General features: G+C 41.3%; 4 protein-coding genes across 4 annotated transcripts; 2 read left to right on the top strand and 2 right to left on the bottom strand.

Annotated features, from left to right (window-relative positions):
* Positions 1 to 219: 219 nt before the first annotated feature.
* On the bottom strand, positions 220 to 2,094 carry MELLADRAFT_87146 (uncharacterized protein; the record flags this gene model as incomplete). The annotated part of the gene is made up of 2 exons (XM_007403719.1): positions 220 to 1,526; positions 1,653 to 2,094. 2 exons carry the CDS (start codon positions 2,092 to 2,094, stop codon positions 220 to 222), a joined length of 1,749 nt encoding a protein of 582 aa, XP_007403781.1.
* Positions 2,095 to 5,296: 3,202 nt separating this feature from the next.
* On the top strand, positions 5,297 to 8,264 carry MELLADRAFT_73879 (cytochrome P450 monooxygenase; the record flags this gene model as incomplete). The annotated part of the gene is made up of 12 exons (XM_007403843.1): positions 5,297 to 5,521; positions 5,602 to 5,728; positions 5,800 to 5,874; positions 5,996 to 6,131; positions 6,215 to 6,312; positions 6,387 to 6,482; positions 6,568 to 6,656; positions 6,731 to 7,010; positions 7,104 to 7,134; positions 7,208 to 7,374; positions 7,439 to 7,837; positions 7,904 to 8,264. The coding sequence occupies 12 exons, from the start codon at positions 5,457 to 5,459 to the stop codon at positions 7,979 to 7,981; spliced, it is 1,641 nt and encodes a 546-aa protein (XP_007403905.1).
* Positions 8,265 to 8,960: 696 nt separating this feature from the next.
* MELLADRAFT_76380 (cytochrome P450 monooxygenase) lies at positions 8,961 to 12,031 on the top strand (the record flags this gene model as incomplete). Its single annotated transcript, XM_007403844.1, has 11 exons — positions 8,961 to 9,070; positions 9,158 to 9,284; positions 9,354 to 9,428; positions 9,552 to 9,687; positions 9,773 to 9,870; positions 9,971 to 10,066; positions 10,154 to 10,242; positions 10,314 to 10,600; positions 10,790 to 10,956; positions 11,025 to 11,423; positions 11,492 to 12,031. 11 exons carry the CDS (start codon positions 9,006 to 9,008, stop codon positions 11,567 to 11,569), a joined length of 1,617 nt encoding a protein of 538 aa, XP_007403906.1.
* Positions 12,032 to 14,334: 2,303 nt separating this feature from the next.
* MELLADRAFT_70533 (uncharacterized protein) lies at positions 14,335 to 15,668 on the bottom strand (the record flags this gene model as incomplete). The annotated part of the gene is made up of 3 exons (XM_007403718.1): positions 14,335 to 14,820; positions 14,896 to 15,078; positions 15,137 to 15,668. The coding sequence occupies 3 exons, from the start codon at positions 15,426 to 15,428 to the stop codon at positions 14,555 to 14,557; spliced, it is 741 nt and encodes a 246-aa protein (XP_007403780.1).
* Positions 15,669 to 15,854: the final 186 nt, after the last annotated feature.

Below are 15,854 nucleotides of genomic sequence, written 5' to 3'. Positions count from 1 at the left end.
GAAGAAGTTCAAACAAATTCGGTACGGAGTCACAACATAGCAAGAGTGCTCCCAAATGAAAGAGGCAACAAACAAATCAAGAAATTTCGCGACTAGGAAAGGTTTTCCATCATTTTATGAACTAGCATTGACCATATGTTTGCTGACGTTCAGACTGACTCTGAAACACGGGAAAAATAAAAAAACTTTCCAAACTAAAACTTTGAATCGGTATATGGCTTACTTTGCCTTCCCATTACCAGCATAGGGTTTATGACCCTTAGCATAATCACAATCGTCGTTTCTACGGTCATCACGACGTTCGTCTCGGCGCCACGAGCCGCTTCCCTCGCCACGACGGCTGTTATCACTATAACGAGGAGGGGAATTGAGATCTCTACCACCACCTCCACCATTGAACCAAGCGCCCCCTCTTCCTCTACCACGAGTATTGCGACCACTGTTACGTCGGTCTTCAGAAGAACTTTGGTAAGCAACACCTCCTGACCCATTGTATATCATCCCATTAGCATGAGACCACGATCTAGCATTCGGTTTTCCACCGTGTTGGTTGTTCTGATGATGGATCTGATTGCTACCGCCAGTGTTCGAGTAATGCGTCATGGAGGGGGCAGCAAAGGGGTTTCCATTATAGGATATGGGAGCGTTGGTAAGTTCCGTTCCTGTGATGGGGTTGATATGCTCTTTTGGTCCACCGGTTGCATAAGGATTTATGTCAGCATAGGCAGGTAGGAAGTCGCTGTATCTTTCAGTATCTCTGAAGCATTGTCTCTCAATAGTTTTGTTGCGGACAGCTGGGTTTGCAAGATTCCCGTTTGCATTGCAAATCATCATTACCGTCGTCCGGATGGCGATATCATAACGGAAAGCAATAGGCCAATTCATGTTCTCCTTCATAATTTCCAAGACGTTCTGCTTATGCACCACGAACTTATTGGCTAAATCTTCATGAGTGTAATGGCGACAATAAGCAACAAACAAATCGAAAGCGACAACCCATTCTCCGAAAGACATTCTCCATTGTAGCGGTACATTCAATCCCACATAAGAGTCGCTTAACTTCTCTTTGGTCGTAAGTTGGCGGAAGGATTGTTGCAAGAGATCTTGATGAAGGCAGTGTGGATTAAATATGGAAAGAGGGATATAGCCTTTCACTTGTGTCATTTTCGTATTGAAATGCTTGAACAACACTACCAGACCATTTGTATCAATTCCTTCGTCATCACAGATCACTTTAGCATTCTCCGTAGAGGTTTCAGAGGTCTTGGCCGTATTTCCAGCAGGTACGTCAGTGGCATTGTCGATAATACCAACCCACTTTACTGAGGATTTCTTTAGTTCCGCGTTTTTTGAAGTATCTTGATTAGTCGACTTAATAATTCCTGGAATGGCGTTTGGGACTGCTGACGATGTAGTTTGAGATCGAGTGATTGTATAACCATTTGCTGCCAACCAAGAATGAAAACCTTGGGGGGGGCTTATTCCCGTTCCGGTGACCGTATTACGATGAGCAGGCGATCCGTTGGCTAATCAAGCCCACACAAACCAAAAAACATAAACAAAACGCGAATCAGACTTCGATTGTTCAACATTCATCTCTCCGCAAGGCAACATCACAGATGGGGTGGGTCAATCAGTCATTTTCCGCTTACGTGTAACATTAACAGTTATCGAGTCTCTTTCAATCAAACTCTCAGGTTGGTTGACACTTCCAGTTTGCGTTCCAGTGACTTCGGTAGTATCATTCTTGGTGCCATTAGTCGGATTTGTTCCGTTGGTACTTGGGTTGGTAGCACTGCTAGTTGTGGCCGCCGCGAGGTTACGTGCGGCTGCACTAGATCTCGTATTAACTGTTGACTTCTTTCCACGTCCTCTACCCCTTCCTCTGGTAGTTGCTGCACCTCTAGAACTGGTATTACCAAGGTTGGCAGGCGGTAGATCCGGCATCCCAATAGTCAACCTATCTTCCGGGGGAACTGACCCTGCCCGGCCAGCTAGTCTCTCACTAGTTCTTCTCACAGATTCATTGAATCTCTCTAAGTTAGCTTCAATCCTGTTGGTGTCGATGGTGTGTATCCCGATGGATTCTGCCATGTCCAGAGAGATTTACTTGATGTAACAGGATATTGTGAAATAACACTGTTTGATATTTTTGATAGACAACCAGGTTATTGTGGAATAACACTGCGTTTATAAGCTTTTCGAAAAAGTATGAGACTGAGAGAGAATGAGATGAGATGAGGTTTTCCAACTAGTAGCGTGAGATATCCAGAGGAAAGGGAAAAGTGGGTGCGTGGGAAAAAGACTGAAAATTTTCTGGGGTGAAATTTTCAGTCTTTGCGTTCACAATGTTGCGCACAGGAAAATGTTAGCTTTGATAGAAGCATATTTTCCTTGAAACGTCCCGACGCAATATCTCATGCGTATCATGGAAAACGGCGGTACCGTCGTGCCTTTGGGTACCACCAACCATTTACTTAAGTTTAGGCCCAAATTGAGGCTAATTTGATTGGAGTACACACAATCAAATTGAGAACAACAACAACATAGCCAGAAAGACATTAAGGGGTTTCAAGCTAAACCCTTTTGTGTCTTTTTACTCTTCATCAACTCTTCTGAGCTCTTCTGTTGTTGCACTGCCATTTCCAACACCTTGGGTTGAAAAAACCAAGGTACGATCAGAGGCAAATCCTTGAACAGACCTTGTCCAATGGTTTCATACAAGGTATTATTCCCCCGCATTGAGGTTTACCTTGGATTAAAACCTTGGAAGTCTTCTGTCAAAGTTTTAGAATCCAAGAAGACCTTGGAATCTGAGGTACAGATGTTGGTTGTGTTGTAAGAGTATCCACAGTGGTGGGCTCCAAATTGGGGCTATTGCCAAATTTGGTGACTGAGAGCATCTCCAGCTGTGTGCCGTAAACCGTGCCGTAGGTAGATTTGGGGTATTTTTATCCACAGCCGTAACCCCCAAACACATACTTAGCTTGGGCAACTCTCTATGTGCAAGTCGGAATAGGCCAAATATGGTCTTTTTCCGCTCGCACCCCAAATCCCTCTGTACCTCACTTGTCCCATAAAATCCAACTCCTACAATCCGACTCTCCGCAAATCACACACCTTGATGATCAACTAATCCATAATACATCTCTCCTATTACGCTACAAACCGTACTGTAGGGAACCACGGCTGTACATCATTCAAAATTCATACCTCAAACCCTGCCCTAAACAATCTGTGCAGCCCTCCGTATGTTACAGATTTACGGCACGGCTGGGGATGCTCTGAGCCCCAGTTTTTTGTTGCAATGGCAGTCCCCATCACCAATTTTTTTTTGTAGCCAGCTTCAAATCTTGAGCTTTGGGCTACAAATTTGGCAACAAAAAGCCGGGCTCCAAGTTCCCGCACTTGCTCAATCCCATACCTCACACATGTAAGCCCACGCACACCAATCTCAAAGTGTGTGTGAACTAGGGCTGTGACCCGGCCCCAGCCCCGCCTGGCCTACTCTGCCCAACAACTTTCACAAAGCTGACGGTACGCGCCCCGGGGCATTCATATGCAGCTCAATAACGGTTAAATACGGCCCCGTGGGCGCCTCGGGCAGCTTGGGCACCCGACCAGGCCGGGTTACCAGCCCTTTTTTTGCCCAAAAAATGCCTTTACGCTACTCTCCAACCGGCCCTGGTTGGCCCTGAGCAGTTCTCAGAGGCCATTGAGCTCGCTCAGGGCTCCATTTGCCCCCGGGGCCGGCCCTGAACTCACAGGGTTGGGTCACAGCCCTAGTGTGAACACATAGAATGTACACTTTTGAAGCCCAAATGACTGCATCCGGATTGATTTGGGGCCCCACCAAATTTGAATTTGCTCAATTTGGATCCCCAATTTGGAGCCCACTACTGTGGATGCTCTAAATGTATGTAAAAAGAACCTACAAAAGTATAAATTAAGGGGTGGCTGTATGATAAGCTGTAGTAAGTTCAATCCACTTCTTTTCTTCTGAATACTTTGAGCTTGAGAAGGCTCGAAGTTAAGAACATATACATGGGGGCCCAGAATGTGTCACAGATTGTGTTTCTGCCTCTGCACCCTCAAAGGAAGTTGTTTTGTCCAGGTTTGATCTCAATCTCATCTTGACGTTGTCTGGTAAATGATACAAAGCAAAAAAATCAAAGAGTCATCTTCCTCTTATATGTGAATCAATTGCTAGTGATGTGATCTCCATCAGAAGTTCCTCTTTCCATCAAGATAATATATTATTTCAAAGCTAACCTGTTAGATTAGTGCTAATGTGAGCACTCTTCTCTCCACATCCAAGGTTATATGCAGACCTTCAACTGACCTAGATAATGAAATGAAAGAAAAATAGGTAGTAGAGATAAGTTTAGAGAGAATGATAATGAGACAGAATGGATTGGATCTTGTACCTAAAAGTGTGGGAGGTAATAATACTGATGAGAAACAAAAATGAATAAAAGTCTTGAGAAGCTAGTGATGTGATCTCTATTGGAAGTCTTAATATGATGTATGCTGACATCAGTAATGATATATAGTACAGGGATTTCAAGAAACAACTTATTCTCTTTCCATAAAGATGGGAAAGAGAGTGGGAACATGAGCGGGTCTCGCAACATACAATAACTTGAGACTTGCAAACAAAAACACAATGGGGATGATGTGCCATAAGGACATTGGGAAACAAGAAAAACTACGTACTCACAAAGTGATTGATCAAAAAGAAAGAAACAAATCTATCACACACGTGACACTACATCCAACAATACTTGGAATAAAACTATATCAACATGTCAGCTATGTGTGACAGTCAACACCTATTACAAATATCCAGAACTTCGTCCAAAATTGGCCACAAAATTCGAGCGATCTGGTGCCCAAGTTTTGGCAAGCTTTGTGGAGCTGGTTTGAAAATGAGTGTTTCTGGTGTTATTTTCAATATTTTTATCTTCTGTATCCGTGGTTGTCAATCTGGTAGCGTGTCTGGTAGGAAAAGCGAGAAAAGGGCTGATGACGCGGCGCGAGGTTGAATTGTGTCGCTCGCCTCAAGCTAGATTCAGCCCTTGATGCCAACGCTTGAGCGGGCTTGAGCCTGCATGACCTCGATTTCTGATCCCAATCGGGACGAATAACCCAGTGGGCAAAATATCAATTCACCGCGAATATGAAAATCAACCAAAAACAACCCCGGAGGGACATTTACCTATGTTCGAAAGAGCTGTAACATGGTTTGAGGTCTCATCTGTTACTCAGGCACCATAGTCGGTCGGTCGGAGGGATTGATAAGCGGGTCTGGTCAATGGAAATGCTGTGACTGTGAGACCATTAAAGGAAGGTAAACCGAGGAATTGATCGTTTGCAGTTGACCCTTTACCATTCAAAGTCTTGAGTTTGCTTCGATCAACTTCAGCTTGATAACTTGATACTGTCTTCATCCTACTATGAGCAATCTCCACCTTCAATTCGATCGTTATCTCAATCCAGTAGGATCATTCGATGGACTCTGGTAAATCAATTCTTTTCACCGACTTCATTCAAGTAGCTCGAATTATCAACTTACGTTTTCTTTTCTTCCTGACTCTACAGGTTGTTGACTGCCTTTGTCATCCTTGGTATAGCTTACAAGCTTTTCCTTAGACCTCTTCTTTCTCCCCTGTCTAGACTTCCTGGTCCCAAGAACCCTAGTGTTCTATTTGGAAACCTAGCTGTCACAGTGAGTACAGATCTAACAAGCTCTGATAACACTCGTTTTGATATATATGAGGGCTGTTTTCTTTTTGGCAGTTTGGTCTTGAAGGTGGTTTACGCCAATGGCATAAAGACATCGGTCCCACATTGCGATTGCGAGGGTTTTTCGGTGTTAGTGATTTCTCGGGTGGCTTATGTTCCACCAGTAACCAAATCTCACTGAAAACATACTGCACTGGCCGGTGTGCTCACTTCTTCAATCGTATTATTTTGAAAATTTCACAAAAAAAAGAATGTGCGACTAAGCACTATTGATCCTAAAGCTCTCAATCATATCTTGGTATCGCGTGCATATGCTTACCCTAAATCGGAGGCAACTCGTCGAAGTCTTGGTAACTTGCTTGGTCGTGGTTTGTTATTTGCTGAAGGTCTGTCATGATTTAAAAATGGTGTATCATGCTTTCTGTAGCTTCGTCTGAGCAGCAAACTGACATCTTTGGCCTTTAAAAAGGTGAGACTCACAGACGTCAGAAGCGTTTGTTAGGACCAGTGTTTTCTCCAGTACAAATCAGAGAGCTAGCGCCTGTAGTGTACGAGTATGCCTTTTTAGTGAGTACCATACCTGCTGTTCATAGCATCGCTTCACCCTAACTGATTGATCTGTTTCCTTTCACGAACGCTAGCTAAGAGACAAATGGGCTGATTTGATACGTAATTCTCAAAAGCCCTACCTCGTCATCAACGTCCTTCCCTGGTTAAGTCGTGCTACTTTGGACATTGTGAGTCTCTCTCTTCTGATTTTGAACGTCTGCAACATGTGCCGACTGGCCCGCGGTTGTTCATCTCTTTTTGCCTTGTATACAGATCGGTTCAGCTGGATTTGGATATCAGTTCAAGGCTTTAGAGGACAATGAAAATAGTAGTGCAATGGGCAAAGCTTTCCAAGATTTAACGTCAGTCAAAGAAATTGGCACATCGCAAACTTCTTCCCCACGTTAAATTAAAATTAACGTATCCCATGCCATAGATCATTGAGTGGAAAAGGACGTACACCTCTCAAAATTTTGATCGCCAGCATAATTCGGAGTATTCCGCCTTCATTACGACTCTATCAACCGAAATCGATGAAAATCGTTGATATATCTTTACAGACCATGGAAAATGAAAGCAGAGCTCTTCTATCTCACAAGAAGAAGGAGGCTGAGGCTGGAGGTCTTCTTGGTGGGAAGGATCTTATCAGTGTCCTTGTTCGGGCCAATACAATGTCTGAGGAAGGATCGTTAAGCGATGAGGAAGTGATTTCACAGGTATGCAGGCCTATTAGAGCGCATCCCTGAGCGGATTGCTGTCACAAAAATGTGCATTGCTCACCATTTGACTCCCTCACTATGCGAAATCAGATGACCACTTTTCTATTTGCTGGGCATGAGAGTCAGTCATCTGCCTGTGTTTTATACGCTGTTCTTCTCGCTGAACTTTCAAGTGCGGTTCCTTCTTTATCAAGCCACCGCTACTTCGCTCACTTGGATGCTATGGATCCTAGCAAAACATCCTGACGTCCAGGATAAGTTAAGGAAAGAACTTCAAGAGGCAAGTGCTGCAGCAAGTCAAGGTGAAGAACAAATTCCAATAGAACAACTCACGTCCTTAACATACTTGGACGCGGTCTGCGTAAGATTCTCGTCATGTTTTCCCGATGTCTTTGTTTGGCTTGAATTGATTTTTCTTCTCTCAGCGCGAGACACTTCGGTTTTTGCCACCTGTCGCTCAGACCGCTAGGGAAGCATCAATGGCCGATACAATTCCAGTAAGCGGGGATGGAGATCCAATTCATATTGCAGCTGGAGAAGAGATCATTATTTCAATCAGCGCCTTCAATCTATCCAAAGATGTCTTTGGACCAGATGCTGAAGTGTTTCGCCCAGATAGATGGATTGAAAAGGATCCAGTGGGTTCTTTACCTGGCATTTGGTCAGGTTTGTTGACTTTCTTAGGTGGTCCTAGAGCATGCATCGGGTATCGATTTACTCTTATGGAATTGAAAGTGTTGGTCGCTGTGATCATATGTCATTTTCGGTTTGAGGAACGTGATGGATTAGGTTGTGGGCCAGAAATTGAACGTCGAGTCAATATTGTAAGTCAATTCCCTTCTCAGATATCCTTCTGGTGATACTTCTCTTAAAATTGCGGGTTTCTTTAGGTCATGCGACCACAGGTGAAGAATGAAGATATAGGGGTCGCAATGCCTTTGCGTGTTAGTTTAGTTGAAGGACCATGATTGACTATCAGATCATCTGGTGAAATAATTAATTTTAGAGAATATTGTTTGTCCTGAACAGCACGACACTTATGTAGTGGTCATCAGTACTCAGACCTAACATGCTCAGCATCACTCTCATGACCTTTCTTCCTGAGTTTACATTTCTCTCCCATGAATACAATTTGCTTTCTTACTCATCCAAAGTTTAGTTCAAACTAGTTTGTATATAATGCTAATATTGTTGTTTCTATACCATGTTTCTTTCTGCTCTGTGTGCAATATTCATTACATTCTATTACTCATCTGCTCTCAGAAGGTACCATATGTGTTCCTGAGATAGACAAATATTAATAACATGGAATTAGGGTTTCAAAAATCTCGAAATCACGATCAAACCTGTGCACTTCTATCTAACTTGACGAAGTTCCTCCTCCAAGACAAGCAGAAGAGGAACCTTAAGAAAGTCTACTGTTGTTCCGAGTGTCCTGAAGTTGGACTAATGGCTACAGTTTGAATTTTGCTACAAGCTCCGCCGGGTGTTTAAAACTCCTTCCGTTGATGCTCATTTCGAGGGCTCCACACGTTATCGAATTGATGTATGGGTACAAATCCCACTTTTCTATGACCAATGTGGATCTCGTCCCCCTTGAACAATCCACGATCCAATGGAAGAAGCAAAACATCCCCCCTGGGGTAATCGTGGACTCAATCACTCACAGATTTCGAGGAACATTTTGTCCATACAGAAGGAAATGTTTGGCATTGGAGTAGTTGGATCAGGATAATTGAGATTATATCAGGTTGGTTCGAAAGGTGAGGAGTCGACGAGTCTCTTCCGCGGGGGTGCTTGTGTCAAGCCGAGCTGGTCTTCCGAAAGTCGTCATCGATCTGATCATTTTGGATTGATAAACAGTTTGAGACAGAAACGCCGAGCTTGAAAGGTAAACCGAGGAGTTGATGGTGTACTCATGAACTTCAGTCAACTCCAGTTCTATAACTTCATCTTGATTACCCCGACAAAACACTTTCATCATCACACACTATGAGCAACCTGGAGATTCAATTGGATCATCTCGCGAATCGATTCGGACCATTCAATGGAGCTTGGTAAATTGATTCATAGCCTTTGTATCACTCTCTTCGATCAGCTTCGGATTTCTGACTTTTGTTTTTCTATTCATCCTTACCTTCCAGCTTATTTGCCGCTTTGCTCATTCCTGGTATTGTCTACCTGCTCTTCATTAGACCTCTCCTCTCGCCTCTTTCTCGACTGCCGGGGCCTAAGAACGATAGTATTCTATTTGGAAACCTAGGTGTGACAGTGAGTATATAACAAGTCTCCACATATCACTGCTTCAGATCCAAATGAGCACTCTTTTCCTTTGTGTAGTTTGGTCCTGAAGGTGGTGTACGCCAATGGCATAAAGATTTCGGTAACACATTGCGCATGCGAGGGTTTTTTGGTGTCAGTGATTCCTCGGGAATGTTCCTATAACTCATTGTATGTATCTTTAACGATAAACATCCTGCACCGGTGAAATTACGTGCTTTCTTGCATTTTATAATTCTCAAACTTTCGAAACAAAAGCAAGTTCACTTGAGCACTATTGATCCAAAGGCTCTTAATCACATCTTGGTCTCACGCGCATACGCTTACCCTAAATCGGAGCAAACCCGTCGCAGCCTTGGTAGTCTAGTCGGTCATGGCTTGTTATTTGCGGAAGGTGAGTCAATTTTGGTCTTTGTGTACCTTCTTCCGAGAAGAAAATCGCTTGTTATGATTTAGTATTTACTGATGGACTTCGATAGGTGAAACGCATACACGTCAGAAGCGTATCCTAGGACCTGTGTTTTCCCCCGTCCAAATCAAAGAGCTGGCGCCTGTGGTATACGAGTATGCCTATTTGGCGAGTAAAATAACTAATTTTAATATCATATCTTCACTGTAGCTGATTGGCTTGTTTTCTCCTGATGGGGAAATTGGGACGGGGACGCCAATGACTCCAGCTGAGAGACAAATGGACCGATTTGATACGTAGCTCCCAGAAGCCCTACGTCGTCATCAACGTCCTTCCCTGGTTGAGTCGTACCACTTTGGACATTGTGAGTACATCTCCTCTCAATCAGACTCTCTATACATCATGAGTCAACCTTCACTTGCTGGCTGATCTCCTCGTACCTGTCATACAGATTGGTTCAGCTGGTTTTGGATATCAGTTCAAGGCTTTGGAGAACGACGAGAACAGTAGTTCAATGGGCAAAGCTTTCCACAAACTAACGTCAGTGAAAGAAAGTCACGCATCACAATCCTCAGTACAATGAGTATGAACGTATCTATCTCATACCACAGATTATTGAGTTCCGAAGGGCGTACTCCTCTTAAGCTTTGGATTGCCAATATGATTCGGGCCATTCCGCCTTCATTACGACTGTATGAACCGACCCCAATGAAAATGGCTGGTACATGTTTAAAAAACATGGAGCATGAAAGCAGGACTCTTTTCTCTCATAAGAAAAAGGAAGTTGAGGCCGGAGGTATCGTTGGTGGGAAGGATCTCATCAGTGTCCTTGTTCGTGCAAATACAATGTCTGAGGGGAAAGAACGTCTAACCGATGACGAAGTAATCGCACAGGTTTGTAAGATTCATCGGAGCACAAGTCCTAAGCAGAGTACAATCAAAAAAGTGTGCCTGGCTCACCATTTGGCTTCTTCACTTCACCAAATCAGATGACCACCTTTTTATTGGCTGGACACGAGAGTCAGTCCCTTGACTACGTTTTTATGCGCCGTTCTTCCCGCTGATTCTTTGCCTGTTCTTTATCAAGCCACCGCTAATTCTCTCACCTGGATGCTATGGATCCTAGCCAAGCATCCTAACGTCCAGGACAAGCTAAGGAAGGAACTTCAAGAGTCAAGTGTCGCATCAAGTGAAAGCGAGGAAGAAATTCCAATAGAACAACTCAATTCCTTGACATACCTGGACGCGGTCTGCGTAAGACGATCATTTTCATCACATGTACCCACTAGTTTTATTCATATTGATTCGTCTCATTGTTCTAGCGAGAGACGCTTCGTTTTCTTCCACCTGTCAGCCAAACGGCCAGGGAAGCGTCGATGGCCGATACGATTCCAGTGAGCGGGGATGGAGAACCGATTCATATTGAAGCTGGACAATGGATTTTGATTCCTATCATCGCATTCAATTTATCTAAAGCTGCTTTTGGAGCGGATGCTGAAGTCTTTCGTCCAGATAGATGGATTGAAAAGGGTCCAGTGAGCGCTTTACCTGGCATTTGGTCAGGCTTGTTAACCTTTTTAGGTGGACCTAGAGCTTGTATTGGGTATCGGTTTGCTCTTATGGAATTGAAAGTCTTGGTTGCTGTCATCATAAGTCATTTTCGGTTTGACGAACGTGATGGGTTGGGTTGTGGGCCAGAAATCGAACGTCACGTCAGCATTGTAAGTCATTCCCCTTTTGAACCACTTTCGGTATTGTCTCTTACAAATTTAATCCTGGGTATATATAGGTGATGCGACCAAATGTCCAAGGCAAGAATTCGGGCATCTCAATGCCTTTACGTGTTAGTTTAGTTGAATCACCCTGATTATCTGTCATGTTACATCGTGAACTAAGTATTTTGAGAAGAGTTGGTGCATCCCTGATCCAAATGTACTATGTGAAAGGGTTGGAGTCATAAAACATGATGGCTTGAACTCAAAGTACTATTTTTTATCTATCTGAGTTTCTATTTTATGTTGTTATAACTTATCCTTTTCCTCGAAATCCCAAGAGCAAGATTATTCTTATTCTCTCTATGCATACTAGACTTTGAACTTATCTTCTGATCATGTTAGATTTTTCCTTCCAATATAAATGTTTTCATTCACACCTGCAACTGACTGAATGAGGATGTATCCACAAATTTTTGAACCTCATGAGTTTTACAATTATGTTTCTGGTAAATATTTTATGTATTACCACAAAGTGTCAGACTTCTTCTCTTGGCTGATTAGCATATCACAATAGGACAGTATTTGATACAATGCAATTCTTGTTCACTCTATCTATTTCACCAATTTCTATAAGAGTATGGAGATGATTATTTTACAAGGAACTGTGACACTCATGTTAAGGTATGATTGTAAGGGACTATGGCGTTTTATACAACGAGCACATATCACAACAGGTGATCGGATTCCCAATAAACTCCACTCCTTTCAAGTATTTTGTACCTCTACAACCATCTTAGATATTCTTTGCCTGAAAGACCTATGTATGTAGATGACAATGATCCAATGAGAACGTTGGATCAGCTGGGGCCGATATTCTTGAGACTAGAATATGCTTACAGGTTTGATGAGCAGATACATCAATCCATCATCTGAATTAAAACCATTGAATAAAGCTAAACCATCAAGTATCAAAGAAAAGCCTTGACTCTCATCATTACTACAAACTTCTCTAACACCCTTAGATTTCAGACGTCCTCCAGAAATTATATTTTTGTCAAGCTTTGGGACTAGAAGACATTCCTTTAATTCGAAATGTGAACCATCACCGGCCTTCAATCTGACTGTTCCAATTGATTCTATAACCAGGGATGTATTATTACCTGGTAGATTTACTCTAGTGTTTGTGTTGTTGAGAGGTTTAAGACTATCTTGATCAAAGATTTCTTTTGAATTAAACATATGATGTGTTGCACTTGTAACATGAAAAGCCCACATTGAAGGTCTATCTACACCTCTATCGGTGTTTTGAACTCTTGAATGGTTGAAAGATCCATCAATGATAAAGTTATGTCGAGAAGCACGATCACGTAGGTAAGTTATAACACCGTTAAGAGTCAGGGGAACTACAGTTATGTGAATAAATTCTACTATCTCCTTGGATAAGGTAGGAATAGAATTTAAAAGTCTTAAAGCCGCTTCTTTGTCATCCCATCTTCCTCCATATCTAATGTTTTTATAAAATAGGTTTTCAAACTTGTCTAGGTGATTTGTTAATGATTGGTTGGGTTGAAGTTTGATTGTATTAAGAGATTTTAAAACTAATGGTAATAGATTATAATTAATTTGACCATGAAGTTCTTTTAAATAAGACCAAAGACAAAAAGGATCATAAATAATTTGATTACGATTCTTTGGATCTCTTAAATGATCAATAGCCAAAGTATGGTTATTCTTATCAAGAAACCCAAGTAAATAATTTAGTATAAATCTTTTGGTTGTGTATCTTTGGGTTTCTTTGATTTCAAAATCTGTATAATCTTTGGATAACAAATAATGATGTAGTTCTAGAATTTCTAAATTGTTGTAGATTAAGAAACTCCAATTTGGATAAGTGCCGTTTGACAAATTATCTGGAGCTTTTAAATTATTTAAAGTCTCGGTTAGAGATTGTATGTACATAATCTTGATCTTCGGTATTGAAGACTTCATCAGCAATGAGATCGCTGGTAGACATTTTTTTCGAGACCTTGAAACCAAATGATGGATGGGAAGTAGTGGACTCAGTCGAAGATTTGATATCCGACAGAGCGATTGGTGGATCTTCACTTGAAAGATGGATTGATCACTGGATGATACGATTCGATCGATCAATTTCGAATAGAAAGCCTCGATCGTTTTACACTTTTGCCACGATAACAATCATTCATGAAGAAACTTGGTTTGAAAGTGAACAAGAACCTTCAGTAAAACTACAAACCGGCCGAAGCGATAAAAGTAATAAAACTAGCTGAGCTCATAAGAAAGATATGTATACAGAGTCAGAGTCAGCCCAGTAAAAATCCGAAAGAACGAAAGAACCCCTCGTTCCACTAGTCTACATACCAGTACTGGCAGTCGGACAGTCTTTGCCAAAAGCAGAACAGCTTGAAGTTCGCTTAGTACACAATCAAAATTTCTTCTTTCACCTTCTTTGCTGATTTTTTTGACCCTATATTTAACTCTACTCAACGTATTTATTTATCACTTCTTCAACAAACAAGATAGAAGTAAACTCATACAGAAATCAACACCTGGGTATGTAGCACATAGAGTCTTAGACAGGAAGGTAACACTAGGGCAGTTGAGAATAATTAATCACAAAAAGAAGACTGTTCAGCTCAAGGTATCCCTGTTGGCACATTTGAACTAGTCAAACAAACTAGTTTCCCCATGGAGGCTGGAGGAGGTAAGCCAAAGTGACAATGTAATCCTTACTTTAGAAAGGATGGTAAGGAAAGTAGGAAGAGTGAAATTCCTACAAGCTCTTACAAGCTTCACTGATAAATATGAAAGTCATCAGTGAGGCTAGTGGAGCACCTATATCCAACATCCATAAAGAACACGTAGAGGCCCTCTGTTGGAACTCGCAACAGCCATTCCAAAATTTAAAGATTATTGCATCTTTCGAGTTTCTGAACACTAAAAGAACATCATATTTTACATGGAACAAAGACCCAGATAGCTCTGATGATGTTACAATGATTAACACAAACATTGGACCCCAAACAATACATATGATACCAAGTTAACCCAAAAAACATACAAAGAAAAGACGAAACTGTTTTAAGACTGAATCCATCTAATATCTCTCTCCTACTTCAAGACCCTTCTTTACAATCATTACTTTTTAATGATTTTCGCTTGTTCTGATGTGTAGAAGAGTCTTTTAATGAACTCTCTTGATTTTTTTGCCTTCTTCTAACTTTGTTTTCTGATCCAGTCACAACATCTTTTTCTGATTTGATACATTGAGATGGATTTGTCCATTGGATTGGTTCTTGAATTGGTAAGGAACATCGTTTAGAGATAAGATCTTGTTCTTGTTTTTTCATTTGTTGAATTAATTGAGATCTTGCTGAAACACCTAAAAGATAAAGAAAACCAATTGATTAGATTTCTTTAATAAAAAAATAAAGGATAAACAGAGAATTTATCGAACCCATGCTTATAGTGTTAGATTTCTTACGACGGTTATTGATTTTTGGTAGAGGTGCGAATTTGATTGAAGGTAGATTAGGTTGTTTTAAATAAGTTTCTGATTTTCTTTCACCAAGTTTTTTATCTTCACCTAAACTTCTTTTTTGATTTGTTTTAAATTTAGATTTCGAATAACTAGTTTGTCCTAAGATTTAATATTAGAATGTTATTCTGATGATCATCAATTCTTTGAATAAACCTACCATCATTCGGTTTAGGATACAATAAACCAGTTCCATTTAGACGATGCTCACATGGTCTAAAGCTCACCAAAACCTTTTTGAAAGCGCAAGTGAGTTGATCAAATTTACATTGGGTCTTCTTTTCTCTAGAGTTGTCAGAGCAGTTGAAAGTAGAATGAGACTTCAAAAGGATCGAAGGACGAGTGATAGGTTCCATGCTTCTCAAAAAGATTGGTGCAGAAGAAGAGAAGGACATTGGTTGAGTCTGAGAGTCGTTGTGGTTTGATTGATGGTTGTTAAACTCATTAACCATTTCGATTTGATAGGTGTTCGAAAAGTATGTGTAAGGAGGTAGGATTATCAGAAATAGAATAACCGAAAGTGATCAGAAGAAAAAGAAGAAGAAGACTATGTATGTTACTGTAGAAGTTTGGACATGGAATTGTAAAAGATCGAAGAAAAGAGAGAAATTGATCAAGCCTTCACAGTTAACTGGTAAGCTTCATTTAAATAGACCAGCTGACTTCTTTCTCTTGAGCTCTTGACTCTTTGGTAAACTGATTTTCTGTTTTGATCATGTAACAAGTTTAATGAAATTCAAATCATCAATTTATGTAAGTCTTGACATCGGTGGTTTGGTGTCGTTGAAGTCATGAGTTCGATGAGTTCAAGGAGAGTCATGAGACTTGAGACGTCAGAGCGGATTTTAACAGATAGTTAATTGAAATGATGGCTAATT

This window comes from Melampsora larici-populina, assembly GCF_000204055.1.
Source record: "Melampsora larici-populina 98AG31 unplaced genomic scaffold MELLAscaffold_1, whole genome shotgun sequence".
Classification (NCBI taxonomy): domain Eukaryota; kingdom Fungi; phylum Basidiomycota; class Pucciniomycetes; order Pucciniales; family Melampsoraceae; genus Melampsora; species Melampsora laricis-populina.
Note: the sequence above shows the minus strand (reverse complement) of the source record. Positions and strands in the feature narration are given on the sequence as shown.